This window comes from Lathyrus oleraceus, chromosome 5, assembly GCF_024323335.1.
Source record: "Lathyrus oleraceus cultivar Zhongwan6 chromosome 5, CAAS_Psat_ZW6_1.0, whole genome shotgun sequence".
Taxonomy (NCBI): Eukaryota; Viridiplantae; Streptophyta; class Magnoliopsida; order Fabales; family Fabaceae; genus Lathyrus; species Lathyrus oleraceus.
The window spans coordinates 366,487,243-366,502,879 of record NC_066583.1 but is presented as its reverse complement, the minus strand read 5'-3'; the positions used below and the strand labels follow the sequence as shown (position 1 = coordinate 366,502,879).

Below are 15,637 nucleotides of genomic sequence, written 5' to 3'. Positions count from 1 at the left end.
AAAACTTCATAGCCAAGTTGCAACCTTTTTTTGCGAATTCGAGGCGATAAGGGGGGAACTATTCATATTGGGTGTATTTTACATAAAGGATAGAGAGAGATCCTTATCCTCTTCCTTGTTCCTTTTTCTTTTCTCCATTGATGAGGTTTTTGTCCTTGAGATGATTATGCAAACCTCTCTAGATCATTGTGTTGGGATGCTGATTTCATATTGTATTAATTACTGAATTTCGTGTAAATTTGATGTGTGAAAGTTCTGAGTGGTGTTATTCGTGTTTAAGGGTTTTGAGATGATGAACATAATGATGATTTGGTGATGAATCGATGTTATAATGCCAAATATGTGTGGTAATTGATGTGTTAGGTGTTATATGTGTAGGTGTGATTACTCGTGTTCAAAACTGGATTGGGGTAAGTCTAGGTTGGAGAAATTGAGCTTAGGAATGGAATTCCCATGAAAACATAGCTGACTAGTTTGATTCGAATCAAGGTTTCAACATGATCTGAATCATGAGTCAAAATTCAACAGAAAAAACACTACAGTCAATTTTGATTTGAATCAAAATTCTAACCTGATTCGAATCAGAGACCAAATTATAGAAAGAAAATGCTTCTGGATTATTTGATTTGAATCAGGAAAACAAGATGATTCGAATCAGACAAGGCTGATTTTGTTCAGATATTATTTTCATCATAACTTGAGTTCTGTGACTCTGTTTGTGGTGCGGTTTCTAGCGTTGGAAAGCTAATGTGTAATACTACTATATGGTAAGGTCTTCGGAGGTTAAATATGTATAGGAGAACCTGAATGTAATGTTTTCTTGTGGTGTTTATAAGATGAGTGAATTGTTGAGTCGTCTGACATGATTCAGAGTCGAGTTGATGAGTAGTTGAGTTGAGGTTAGAATATGCCTTATGACTCTTAATTTCTTAAATAAAAAGTGAAAGAGTCATCAGTAAGCTCTATTGAATTATGAGTTAGCCTTGTTGAATATTGATGATTGCGTAATGTTATTTTCTTACATTGTTGGTGAGCGTTGTTGAGTAATAATGTTGTGTTATAATTATAATATATTATGATGCCTTATGTTGAGATGTGTAGTTCAGAGAGCAACTATAGTGTTGGCCTTATATTGGTGATGGTGTGGGTTCATAGAAGGACCGATGATAATTTATGCATTGATCTTTGTTTTGTTGCATTTCATGCATAAGGTATATTGGAGATAGGTGTACGAACTTCGGTCCAGGGACGAGTTGTTGGTTCAGAATAGGGGACCAGTGACGATTCTGGATTCAAAGAGGAACCATATTCATAGAGGAATTAGGTTTAGAGAGGAACCATCGGTGAGTGGATGAATCAGTAACATAACTCTGATGTTCAAATTTGGTATCACATGCATTAGAGTAGAAGAGTTTATGCATTGCATACATATATGCATTGTAATAGAGTAATTTTTGTGAATGATTCATATGATTGGTGAGTGTTATGAATTATGCTATCCTTTGTTATATTTTTTACCGCTAACATTAATGAATATATTCTCACCCCCTGATTTTTTTTCCTGATGTTTTGTACACTTGTGGTGCAGATACTCATGTAGATGAGCACTAGCTGGTGTTGAGATGGAGGATGGTGTAGAGGGCTTATTCATTATTTTATTTTTTTGAGATATTTTAGTTGTCTCTTTGATATGTAACACTAGGATGGGTTACTATGTTACTTTTGTGCTATGAGAGTTTTGATTTATTTTGTGAAGTATTTTGTGTTTGAGACAAATAAACGGTTTCAATGGTTTTTTGAGCTCTGGTGCTGATTTATGTTATAAGTTTGAGAAAGATGCATGTTGAGAATGTGTAAAACCGATGTTGATAAAATTATATGTTTATTTTCATAAATAAATGGTGTCGGGTTTTTTGGGGTGTTACATAGTTGGTATGAGAGCTCGATCGGTCCATTCGGCTTAGGTTGTGAACTAGTTTGTACCCTAGTGTGCGTCGTGTGTGTGAACATTATCGATGCTTGAATTTGTTAACTATTGATTGCTTTACTATTTACGATTAGTTAAACTGTCTTTTCTGGTTGTGCAAAAATAAATGGTTGGAGGTAGAAACGATCAAGTAATTGTGGGTGCCCTTTGAGCGATGGTTTAGGTGATGGCGTAAACGAATAAAGCTTTATAGGAAAATCAGAATCAGAATGGTGGAGCTGATGAATTTCATGGGATGGGAATGTTTCAGAGGAACAATCCTCCTACTTTCAAGGGAAGGTACAATACTAAGGGTGATCAGACTTGGCTTCATGAGATTGAGAAGATCTTAAAAGTTATAGTGTGCACTTATAAGCAACAAGTGTTATTTGGGACATATACGATATCCGAGGAAGCTGGATATTGGTTGGAGAATACTCGTCAGAGGATGGAAGCTGCTAATATAGAGATTGCTTGGGCTAATTTCAAGATTGAGTTTCTAGAGAAGTACTTTCCAACTGATGTTTGCATCAAGAAGGAGATCGAGTTCTCGTAGTTGAAGCAAACCAGTATGATTGTGGTTGACTATGCGGCTAAGTTTTAGGAGTTATCAAGATTTTGTCCTCGCTATAATGGTGTGGAAGCTAAAGGGTCAAAGTGTGTGAAGTTTGAGAGTGGCTTACATCTAGAGATCAAGCAGTTCATTGGTTATCAGGAGATCTTTCGGTTCTAACAAGTGTAAATCTATGATAAGGATAGGGCCAGATTTGCTCACTACAAGAGTGTGAGTGATAAAAAGAGTGGGAATCTGAATTGTGGTCAACTGTATGTGACTCTAGTTGATAAGGGAAAGCATAAGCCTAAGAAGAAGACCATGGGTGGGGAAGAGAGAAATGGGGGGAGACACTCCTGCTTATCTAAGATGTTACAAGTGTAGAGGGTTAGGTCATCATGCTGCTGAGTGCAAGAGCACGGGTCCGAAGTGTTTCATGTGTGGGAAGTAGGATTTTTTTTGGGTGTTACATAGTTGGTATGAGAGCTCGATCGGTCCATTCGGCCTAGGTTGTGAACTAGTTTGTACCCTAGTGTGCGCCATATGTGCGAACATTGTCGATGCTTGAATTTGTTAACTATTGCTTGCTTTACTATTTACGATTAGTTAAACTGTCTTTTCTGGTTATGCAAAAATATATGGTTAGAGGTAGAAACGATCAAGTAATTGCGGGTGCCCTTGGAGTGATGGTTTAGGTGATGGCGTAAGCGAATAAAGCTTTACAGGAAAATCAGAATCAGAATGGTGGAGCTGATGAATTTCGTGGGCTGGGAATGTTTCAAAGGAACAATCCTCCTACTTTCAAGGGAAGGTACGATAATAAGGGTGATTAGACTTAGCTTCATGAGATTGAGAAGATCTTCAAAGTTATAGTGTGCACTTATGAGCAACAAGTGTTATTTGGGACATATATGATATCTGAGGAAGCTGGGTATTGGTGGGAGAATACCCGTCAGAGGATGGAAGCTGCTAATACAGAGATTGCTTGGGCTAATTTCAAGATTGAGTTTCTAGAGAAGTACTTTCCAGCTTATGTTTGCATCAAGAAGGAGATCGAGTTCTTGTAGTTGAAGCAAACCAGTATGATTGTGGTTGACAATGCGGCTAAGTTTAAGGAGTTGTCAAGATTTTGTCCTCACTATAATGGTGTGGAAGCTAAAGGGTCAAAGTGTGTGAAGTTTGAGAGTGGCTTACATATAGAGATCAAGCAGTTCATTGGTTATCAGGAGATCTTTCGGTTCTAACAAGTGTAGATCTATGATAAGGATAGGGCCAGATCTGCTCACTACAAGAGTGTGAATGACAAAAAGAGTGGGAATCTGAATTGTGGTCAACTGTATGTGACTCTAGTTGATAAGGGAAAGCATAAGCCTAAGAATAATACCATGGATGGGGAAGAGAGATGAGGGAGACACTCCTGCTTATCTAAGATGTTACAAGTGTGGAGGGTTAGGTCATCATGCTGCTGAGTGCAAGAGCACGGGTCCGAAGTGTTTCAAGTGTGGGAAGTAAGGTTTTTTTGGGGTTTTACATAGTTGGTATGAGAGCTCGATCGGTCTATTCGCCCTAGGTTGTGAACTAGTTTGTACCTTAGTGTGCGCCATGTGTGCGAACATTGTCGATGCTTGAATTTGTTAACTATTGCTTGCTTTACTATTTACGATTAGTTAAACTGTCTTTTCTGGTTGTGCAAAAATAAATGGTTGGAGGTAGAAACGATCAAGTAACTGTGGGTGCCCTTGGAGCGATGGTTTAGGTGATTGCGTAAGCGAATAAAGCTTTACAGGAAAATCAGAATCAGAATGGTGGAGCTGATGAATTTCGTGGGCTGGGAATGTTTCAGAGGAACAATCCTCCTACTTTCAAGGGAAGGTACAATACTAAGGGTGATCAGATATGGCTTCATGAGATTGAGAAGATCTTCAAAGTTATAGTGTGCACTTATGAGCAACAGGTGTTATTTGGGACATATATGATATCCGAGGAAGCTGGATATTGGTTGGAGAATACTCGTCAGAGGATGGAAGCTGCTAATACAGAGATTGCTTGGGATAATTTCAAGATTGAGTTTATAGAGAAGTACTTTCCAGCTGATGTTTGCATCAAGAAGGAGATCGAGTTCTTGTAGTTGAAGCAAACCAGTATGATTGTGGTTGACTATGCGGCTAAGTTTTAGGAGTTGTCAAGATTTTGTCCTCGCTATAATGGTGTGGAAGCTAAAGGGTCAAAGTGTGTGAAGTTTGAGAGTGGCTTACATCTAGAGATCAAGCAGTTCATTTGTTATCATGAGATCTTTCGGTTCTAACAAGTGTAAATCTATGATAAGGATAGGGCCAGATCTGCTCACTACAAGAGTGTGAGTGATAAAAAGAGTGGGAATCTGAATTGTGGTCAACTGTATGTGACTCTAGTTGATAAGGTAAAGCATAAGCCTAAGAAGAAGACCGTGGGTGGGGAAGAGAGAAATGGGGTGAGACACTCCTACTTATCTAAGATGTTACAAGTGTAGAGGGTTAGGTCATCATGCTGCTGACTGCAAGAGCACGGGTCCGGAGTGTTTCAAGTGTGGGAAGTAGGGTTTTTTTGGGGTGTTACATAGTTGGTATGAGAGCTCGATCGGTCCATTCGGCCTAGGTTGTGAACTAGTTTGTACCCTAGTGTGCGTCATGTGTGCGAACATTGTCGATGCTTGAATTTGTTAACTATTGCTTGCTTTACTATTTACGATTAGTTAAACTGTCTTTTCTGGTTGTGCAAAAATATATGGTTGGAGGTAGAAACGATCAAGTAACTGTGGGTGCCCTTGGAGCGATGGTTTAGGTGATGGCGTAAGCGAATAAAGCTTTACAGGAAAATCAGAATCAGAATGGTGGAGCTGATGAATTTCGTGGGCTGGGAATGTTTCAGAGGAACAATCCTCCTACTTTCAAGGGAAGGTACAATACTAAGGGTGATCAGACTTGGCTTCATGAGATTGAGAAGATCTTCAAAGTTATAGTGTGCACTTATGAGCAACAGGTGTTATTTGGGACATATATGATATACGAGGAAGTTGGATATTGGTTGGAGAATACCCGTCAGAGGATGGAAGCTGCTAATACAGAGATTGCTTGGGCTAATTTCAAGATTGAGTTTCTAGAGAAGTACTTTCCAACTGATGTTTGCATCAAGAAGGAGATCGAGTTCTTGTAGTTGAAGCAAACCAGTATGATTGTGGTTGACTATGCGGCTAAGTTTGAGGAGTTGTCAAGATTTTGTCCTCACTATAATGGTGTGGAAGCTAAAGGGTCGAAGTGTGTGAAGTTTGAGAGTGGCTTACATCTATACATCAAGCAGTTCATTGGTTATCAGGAGATCTTTCGGTTCTAACAAGTGTAGATCTATGATAAGGATAGGGTCAGATCTGCTCACTACAAGAGTGTGAGTGATAAAAAGAGTGGGAATCTGAATTATGGTCAATTGTATGTGACTCTAGTTGATAAGGGAAAGCATACGCCTAAGAAGAAGACCATGGGTGGGAAAGAGAGAAATGGGGGAGACACTCCTGCTTATCTAAAATGTTACAAGTGTGAAGGGTTAGGTCATCATGCTGCTGAGTGCAAGAGCACGAGTTCGAAGTGTTTCAAGTGTGGGAAGTAGGGGCAGCATGTTGATGAGTGCAAGAGTACTATTTTTACTTGTTATAATTATGGAGAACCAGGTCATATTACTACCCAATGCCAGAAACCGAGAAAAGCGCCATATTCCTCGCAAGCTAGTGGAAAGGTGTTTTCTTCTAATGGTGTGAATGTCTCGAGATCAAATAATTTGGTTTGAGGTACGTGTTTCATTAATGGTGTTTCTATGGTTTCTATTATTGATATTGGTGTGACGCATTTGTTCATATCCCTTAATTGTGTTAATAAGTTTAATTTTGAAGTGTCTTCTATGATTGGTAGTATGGTCTTGATACCCTAGCTAATGGTTCGGTGACTACTACGATGGTGTGTCTGAGTTGTCCTTTGACCATTTATGATAGAAACTTTGGAGTTGACTTGATAGGTTTTCCTCTGAATCAACTCAATTTTATTATGGGAATGAATTGGTTGGAGTTCAACCATGTTCATATCAATTGTTTTGACAAGACTGCATTGTTTCCCGAATTCGAAGAGAGTACGAATTCGAGATTCACGTCCACCGGTCAGGTAGGGATTTCCTTGAGGGAGGATGATCAGGTACTCATGATGTCCGCTTCCTTGAGAGTGAAGAGCGATGTTTCGAAGAGAGTACGAATTCGAGATTCACGTCCACCGGTCAGGTAGGGATTTCCTTGAGGGAGGATGATCAGGTACTCATGATGTCCGCTTCCTTGAGAGTGAAGAGCGATGTTGCGGTTAGTAATATGCATGTGGTGTGTGAGTTTCATGATGTTTTTCCTTATGATATTTGTGGCTTGCCGTCAGAGTGAGGAGTTTAGTCTGCCATATATTTAGTACCTGGTACTAGACCTGTGTCGTTGACACCGTATAAAATGTATGCGTCATAGTTGGGTGAACTGGAGAAATAGTTAAAATAGTTGTTGGAGAAGAAGGTTGTTGGAAAAATAGTTCGCTACTTCCTTTTTTTTGTATCAGCCTAAACCATTCGAGTTGTTTTGGTACCAAAAGATGTGACATCCTAGAATATAGTGTATTTCGTTAATAAGGTATTGCAAGGTCCAAAAGTACAACACCAAAAGATAGAGAAAATTGTTTTGGCCATCATAACAACAGCCAAAAAACTAAAGAATTATTTCTTATCACACTGCATTACAAAGAGGATGAGCTATCACATTAGATAAGTGTTGTTCAAACCAGACTTAACAAGGAGAATGATGAAATAGTTCATCGAACTCTCATATTTCGATATCACCTACAAGTCCTGAAAAGCCCTCAAAAAGCTCAAACTTCGGTCGATTTTATTGCGAAAACCATGTATGAGGTATCACACACACCTTGCAATTAGACGGTGTGCGTTGATGGCTCCTATAATATTAAGGGCAACAGGGACGAGATCATATTAGAAAGAAACATGAGACTTACCTCAAAGGTCACGATAAGATTTGAATTCCCTACACCAAATAACCAGAATATGAGATTTTCTCAATCAGATTATGCATAGCTTTTGAGATGAGAAAGAAGTAGCAAACAAATCTGACTCATAGTCGATCACATCACGAATCAAAGAGAAATAACGGGCTAATAATATAGTCATGTAGCAATATCTATTGGTCATAAAGGTGATTATAGCCAAGTTTAACAAAGTAGAAATTCAACATATTCTAAAAGAACAGAATCCGACTGACGAACTTCATGTTCAAGCTTGCCAATTATAAGATAAGGAACAACAAAACCATAGTACATGAAACATTGATCACCCCGAGTGTTACACACGAAGTGAACTTTGTAGAGGAAATGAGTGAGGGAGGAGGCATAACACATCGCTTGGACGACATTTACACCCTAAAGATAGGAAAGAAAAGTAAAAAATTTAAAGATAAACATGCTCCAACTCTTTAGTAGAAGACCGCCTCTAGAAACAAGGTTTCACTAATTATTTGTTAAACAAAAAAAGTTTAGAGAAGAGACTCAATAACTCCCAAATTGAAAAGAGTTAAAACCTTTTCATTAGTCTCAATTTCAAAAACTCCTAGAAGGATGGTTATGTTAAAAAATTAAATTAACATTTTTGTTTTTGCAATTTTTAATAATATTTATTCTAAAATATTCAAATTTCAATCATTTAATCATTAACATTTTAGTTTTTAATTTAATATGAAAATATTTTTATTAGTTAATTATAATTATATTAGAATTTCAATTTTGTATTTTAAGTAATATTTTATATACATAAATTAGTACTGTTATCTTATCATTGATTTCTAACAATTCATACAGGATAAAAAATTTAACTATACAAAATGGAACTTATCTCATTCTATTACTTTATCAAACACTAAAATACAAATTATATCTTGTTTCTAATCCGACCACTAAACAGGATCTTTGCAAAGTTTTGAATATTTCACCATCATGTTGTATATAAAATATGTCTATCAAATTTTAGCAAGGTTTACTCGAATCTTGCTTGATTATAATGTAGATTATGATTTCATCGTTATATCAACCTGCAGATTAATGATTTGAAGCAGGTACTACTAGCAGAGTTCAAAGCTCCCCAATATGAGGATCAGGTTTCTTCTGTTGAACATAATGAGATTCATGCATCTAAAGTCATTTATCAATTTTCCAAGTTGAATAATATCATAACAAACTTTTCAAATCTCAAAAATCAACTTTCCAAATAAATAATTTCGAACAGTCTTCCCCCCAGCATAAACCGATAAACAAAACAAAAACATACCTAATCCTAATGGACACAGAATTGTTGACTGGAAATAAAGCATCATAAATTAAGTTAGTCGGCGTAATGCAACTGTACTACGATCCTAATAATTGTAAATGCACTAGGTTCTTGAAGATACAATGAAACAAAATTTCAGCATGTTTTCAAAAAGATTTCTGCCAACAGAGACAGACTTGGCTGCTGCGGTTCCAATCTTTAACTTGAGATTCACATCTTCCATTCATAGAGATCCTGCAAAATGAAACCAAAACGGATGCATTAAAACATGTCCAAACTTACATGATGCTCCTTCCATTCCTTCTTAAGCCTCATTACAGGATTTTTTATGATTAAGTTGTATTCATTTCCTCGAAATCCAAAAGAATCCAACACTTTTCACACAACACCAACTCACCGTGCAAAACAGACTTCACTCAGCCAAACACTTAATACATAGATGTCTCCCAATTAACACAGTTTATTGAATATGGGAAAACAAATACATTTAAGACAAGAGGGATATTAACAAACCATGACAACTGCATTTTGCAAATCCTTCATCTTGACATGAATATTGCAATTTATGTGCCTTGTAAACCACAACCAATTTGTTTTGTCAAATTATAAAAGAGAAAGAGCCTAGGCCACTGCTTTTCAGTTTGATGGATTCGTGTTGTATAACGAGTAAGACGTACCAAATACATCCATAAAATTAGAGCTTGTGAGCATCTATTCATAAACAACCATCCAAATTTCAACCAAAAAATATTGACTGAAAGGGGCTTAATGAATTAAATTTTTACTTGAACCAGGGGGAGGATGCACCATCCAAACAAGAAACACATGACAAGATATGGAAGAAAAGCTATATTAATCTTTAAGTCAGATCAAGACAAGCATCACAACACTCAAGGTTTGACCCTAAACTTCAAAAAAAACTTAACAAGGAAAAAAAGTAGGAAGTGTGACCTATTTTAAGAGGGGGAATTTCCAGAAACTTACCCAGTATCTACTAATTAGGAAAGAAGATGGGAGTAGGACTTCCAGGAGATGGAGGATTTTCGTTTAATATAGTTACAAGAGATCCGGCTTTAGCCACAGAATCAGCATCTGCTGCCGATACAATGGTCACATCTTCCACAAGAACATCTTTTGAACTTACCTGTCTCTTAATCAATTCAGAGTTTTCCCTAAGAACATCAATTTCACCAAATGGCAATCTCAAATCCAGGGCTTGAGCCCCAATTGCAATTGCTTCTTCCTTCTTAAACTTCAAGAAAGGCATACATAACTTCTGAATACGTCTAAATTCAGAAGATTGACCAAAAGAACTCTGTTGTAACGCCTCCTTTATTTCTGAATCCGGAGGAAAAGTTCGGGTATCTTTGTTAAAGCTGTTTTGGAGAATACTAAGGCACTCAGCTTTCCAACCGTCATATTGCTCATTCACATATACCAAGCATTTTACCTTGATTTGTCCCGGCGTTACAACTGGAGCGGACTTCTTATTTCCTTTCTTTGAGCCTGAAAGTTGCTTTTGAAGCAACTTCCTTATCAGCACAATAGAATCCTGTAGATATTTGTTGGCACTCTTTAGTGTAAGGTCAGGAGCATCCGCTGTTGGCCAACCTGCCTTCACCACAAAGCCATCCTTCTTCAAAATGTCTCTCCAAATAAACTCTGCATAATGTGGACAGATAGGTGCTAGAAGGCGTGTCTGCACATCCATAAAACGCCACACCAAATCACGATTTAAACCGCCAACCCCACATGACAATATATACTCATCCCTAGCAGCCTGAAGATCATAAAAGCCAGTCTTGAGGGCATCTCGAAACATATAGTTGGAGTAATTTTGCTCAGTTGTTCTGACAGCAATGTTAATTTCATTAGCAAATACACGATCGGCATAAATAGACGGTGGACCAGTTCTCAAAGAAGATTCTGCAGGCAAAATTGATTCATACCATGCAAGCTCTTTGGTGAGCTTGAGAATTGCCGCATTTGCTGTCTCAAAGACAAAATTTGCATCATCAACACCATCGCCAGCATCAGCCAAAGAGAACCGTGTAGCATCAGCAGAAAACTCCTCAATTGCCTGACGAATTGTTCTGAAGTTTCCAGTGGACTTGGACATTTTCTCAGAATTGAGCATTGTATGGCCATTGCATCTAAACCCACGAGGCCAGTAATGTTTGGGGAAAATTGCAGTATGGTTGTAAATGCAGAAGGTAAGGTGATTTTGGATAAGATCTTTACCAGAAACCCGAAGATCAAATGGATACCAGTACTCAAACTCGAGCTTCATTCTTTCTAAAACGGATGATGAAATATCAGTGGACTTAGGGAGAGGTCCATCACAGAAAATATAATCCCAGACATCATCAGTCAGCTGTTGAGGTTTGATAGATGATTCACTGGATCCATACATGTCACCCTCCTGCAAATAATGTGCAATGGTGTAATAAGCCATGTAAATGGTAGAATCCGATAGAGACTCAACTAGGAACTGTTCATCCCATGGTATGCGTGTCCCAAGACCAAATGATCGTGAGCAAGCCCATTGGTTCAACCAGCCTAAAGTATGCTCAAATCCATGACGTGTCTCCTCGGAATACAGGCTCATGTTAGACAGGCATTCATCAGCTAACTTCTTCCATTCTGATTCCCCGTATGTAATATACCACTGATCCGTCAGAGCTACAACACATTCATCACCAGATCTTGACATCACCCGCTTCTCTGGCTCACTGTATATAATAGCTTGACCTGAAAGTGCAAGATAAAAAATTCAAGTAATGAGCAGAAGATGACTCACAATAATGCAGGAACAAAATAATTATTAACATTTGCATGCTAAAAAGTAACGCAAATCATATCATCAATTAATTTAATTTCTGTTCATTATTAGCACAACTATTTTAATACCTCATTTAACAATATGTTACTATAATATTTTGATGAATCTAGCCTCTCAATTTCTGATTGTATTACACAGGATGTGGGAGCAAGTTTCAACAAATTTTTCTTTAACAATATATGATGAATAAAAGAGAAGAGATGCCTTATACCCAACAGTAGATATGGGGTACCAATACATCCGGAACATTTGATAAATTAGCAAAAACTCCTCTATAATAACAGTAGAAGAACATAAAGCAGAATTGCTGAAAAAATGAGTTTGTAAAATATATGAAAGATGTCATGCTACTTTGTACTCCACAAAGGAATAACTGTTAACACTTCAATGTTGAAGAATTTTTGTTTCTTAAATTGTATTTTGGTACATAAGAACAGAATATTAGTGCCAAATGCAAATGCAAATACGATGTAGTATTCTAATCCTTCAAAAGTAATGTTATTGACAAGAAAATAGAAACTTGGATTTATGGAAAGCAATATATATATGCTAAACTGTACATCTACAACCACCAATTTTTTTTTGAAACTATAACCAATTTTTTTTAAGAGTACAGTTTTGTGTATAATTGAGGACTTTGTTCTGCAGGTTGCTCTTGTTGTAAACTTGCCCCAATTTGATAATTATTTTTGAAACTTACACTATGTTGGTAATTTTAAAAGGAAAATACACCAAAAGAGAAAAAGAAAGCCTATGAAGTTGAATACTAACCTGTTTCCAAAAGCCTGCTCCTAATCAAGGGCTTAACTTCCTGAACTTTCTTCCCGGAAAATTCTCCAACAATCATAGTTCCGTCAGTGAATCCTTTCAAGTATGTTTGCTTCTTGGCTTCTGCAAGCTTGTCTTTCTCATTCTGACTTTTAATTTTCATCTGCAAGCAAACCGTCTCAGCGCACTTATTTCCAAACGGAGGAACATCAATGATAGGCACAATCTCAAACGGCAACACCCATTCATCTTTCACACCGTACTTTGCCCTAAACGCCGGTTTTGACTTCAAATCATGCAACGCCATGTAGTCATCAGGAGCATCACTAGGTACACTGGTCACCACCCCGGTACCTTTATCCATCAAAATAGACAACATAGGGAGTGCATATATAATTTCATTAAAGGAAAGAGGAGATTTCAATGGAAGTCCAATCAAATCATGACCAGTAAGCTCAAGCAAGCAAGTTGGTTTCTGAGGTACCCTAGAGTGATTCTGGTAAGCAAGATTAAGAGCTGCCCTACGCGCCGTAACAAAAACCTCTGTTTCATTAATCTCAAATGCACCATATTTCCCATCAGGCAACACCCATGCATTTGTTTGACCATACATAGTCTCGGGTCTCAACGTCGCCGCAGCAAGAAAAACCTTCTTTCCTTCCAAAACCTTAAACTTCTCAGGGAAAGGCGATACCAACTCCATCTTAATAATAGTATACTCTTGAGGCTGAACACCTTCACCGCTAGCCCTATCATGATCTGCACACGGCTGTCCATCCAAAGGCGAAAAAATCGTATACCTAACATCCTTAACAACCTTCCCTAATGACTTCAATTTTCTCATCTGCCACCTAACAAACGAATCAAAGTAAGGATTCATATCAGTCGTAATAAACGACCTCCTCCAATCACAACCTAAACCAAAAGCCTTAAGATCCTCAATAGCCAACGGCGGAAAATAAGATAACCACTTATAAGGATCCTGAAACTCCGAAATCTCAGCATCAGATATCCCAACACTCCGCAAAATCTCCCATTGATAAGCCTGTCCACTCGATTTCGCCGCAACCTTAGATTTCTTCCCTTTAAACTTAGCAGGAGCACCACTTTCATCACCTACACTTTCAACAATAGCAACACTCTCCAGTTCCTCAACAACTTCTTCCGGAAAAACCGGAGGATTACCAAACTGTTGAATCTCTCTAGCCAATTTATCAGCAGAAGCTTTAATTGGCATACCAGTACAATGAAAAGCAAAAGGCAACAACACATTTGCACCGCGAAGACGGTGAAACGCGGCGGCAAATTCGAGTTTCGAAAGGGAAAAAGCATGACCTAGATGTAAATAGCCGTTCATGTAAGGAAAGGGGAAATTTCCGAAGAATTTTTGACCTGGTTCGGGTGGTTTATCACCAGGTTCAGATTTGAAAACCTGTTTCTCTTCCCACCATTGTTGAACTTTTACCTCGATTTCGCGAAGACGGTCTCTACGAGCGAACTTTTTGCCACCGTCGGAAGCCATATCGGAGATTCCGCGAACACGATTCAACGCCGAAGCTAGATATTTATTCAACCTGTGAAAAAATGGATAAATAGAGAATCGAATTTGAAGACGATGACAGAAGAGAAGGAGAGGTTAGGGATGTACCTTTGTACGAGCGGCGGTGAAGTTAGAGAAATGAACATAAACAAGGAGGCGGCGGCAGTGGCATAGATAGAACGAGGGTTTTTGTTTTGAGTCGGATTCACTTTCACTGCCTCAGCTACAGTTAACCAGGTCTCTTACCGTCCGTTTATAAATTCTTTTTCTCATGAACCAGTCCGTATTTTGTTTTAGGACACGCATTTGATTATTTAATATATGGGTTTAATCCTCTTGCTCTCACATTCTAAAAAGGTTTTACACTATCCTCCCACAAAAATATATCATTTTATTATATTATTATATTATATAAGTATTTTAAAATTGAGATTAATTATTATATACTATCATTAAAAAATTTCACTATCAGTATATATCAATTAAATATAATCAATGATTGTGATTAACTGACAGTGTAAAAAATCTTTACACTATCAATATATATCAATTAAATTCTTTAAAATTTTCAATTTGATTTACGGATATGCATGGTCGTCATTGATCGACAGTGCATCATTCAGTTTCTTTTAATAATATATTCATTTTAAATTGAAAGTAAAAAAAGAAAAGAAAAATTGAAGGACATAAAAAAAGTAATAAATTTAAAAATAAAAATAAAAAATAAATTGAAATAAATTTTATTTAAAAAAATTGAAATAAATTATAGAATGATTCATTAAAAAAATTGTAGACAGATTTAATTCAAAAAATAAATTGTAGAATACATCTTATTATTTATAAATGACATATATTCATGAATCATAAAAATAAGTTTTTTTATATAAAAATATTTAGATTAAATTTTTTTCGTGCCTAAATAATATTTTTGTTTAGATATTAATAATTAAAAAAATTCCATATATAAAAACAACACCAATTATAAAAATAGATGGATCAAGGATATATATTTTTCCTATATTTATATCAAGAACACATATTTATTAAATCACGATTTTAATGGTATAAATTTTAATAAGTTACATATTTTTTTATATTTGGATTAGTAATATATTTGTTTTCCTGTATTTACATGAGACATTTATTCAATCATTACTTAATTATTATATAAATTTTAATAAATGATACATTTTTTTATCTTAATTTGATTAGTATTATTATATGTGTTTTCGTATTTACATCAATGTCACGCATTTATTAAATTATTTTTTTAATTATATGAATATCAATAAACAATACATATTTTTCTTATTTTTGATCGATATATTATTTTTTTCCATATACAAATATATTATTTTGTAAGTATCATTCATAAAAATATTAACAATAGACTTTTCCTATAAACAAATTTTATTTTTGTATAGGCATCATTTATAAAATTATGTAGATGAAAGCTACATTTTTTTCTTCACAAATAACACAGTCAATTAAAAATACTTGGTTCAAATGAATTATTTGCCCTATATAGAAATAATATCCTTTATAAAAATGTATATAAGTTTAACTTGACCCATAAGAAACATTTGA

At 36.4% G+C, this 15,637-nt stretch overlaps 1 protein-coding gene across 1 annotated transcript; it reads right to left on the bottom strand.

Moving 5' to 3' along the window:
• Positions 1-8,755: 8,755 nt before the first annotated feature.
• On the bottom strand, positions 8,756-14,327 carry LOC127084752 (leucine--tRNA ligase, cytoplasmic). The gene is made up of 4 exons (XM_051025256.1): positions 14,159-14,327; positions 12,514-14,084; positions 9,885-11,651; positions 8,756-9,134 (listed from the first exon to the last, which is right to left on the bottom strand). Exons 1-3 carry the CDS (start codon positions 14,194-14,196, stop codon positions 9,895-9,897), a joined length of 3,366 nt encoding a protein of 1,121 aa, XP_050881213.1. The 5' UTR covers positions 14,197-14,327; the 3' UTR covers positions 8,756-9,134; positions 9,885-9,894.
• Between the last annotated feature and the right edge of the window lie 1,310 nt (positions 14,328-15,637).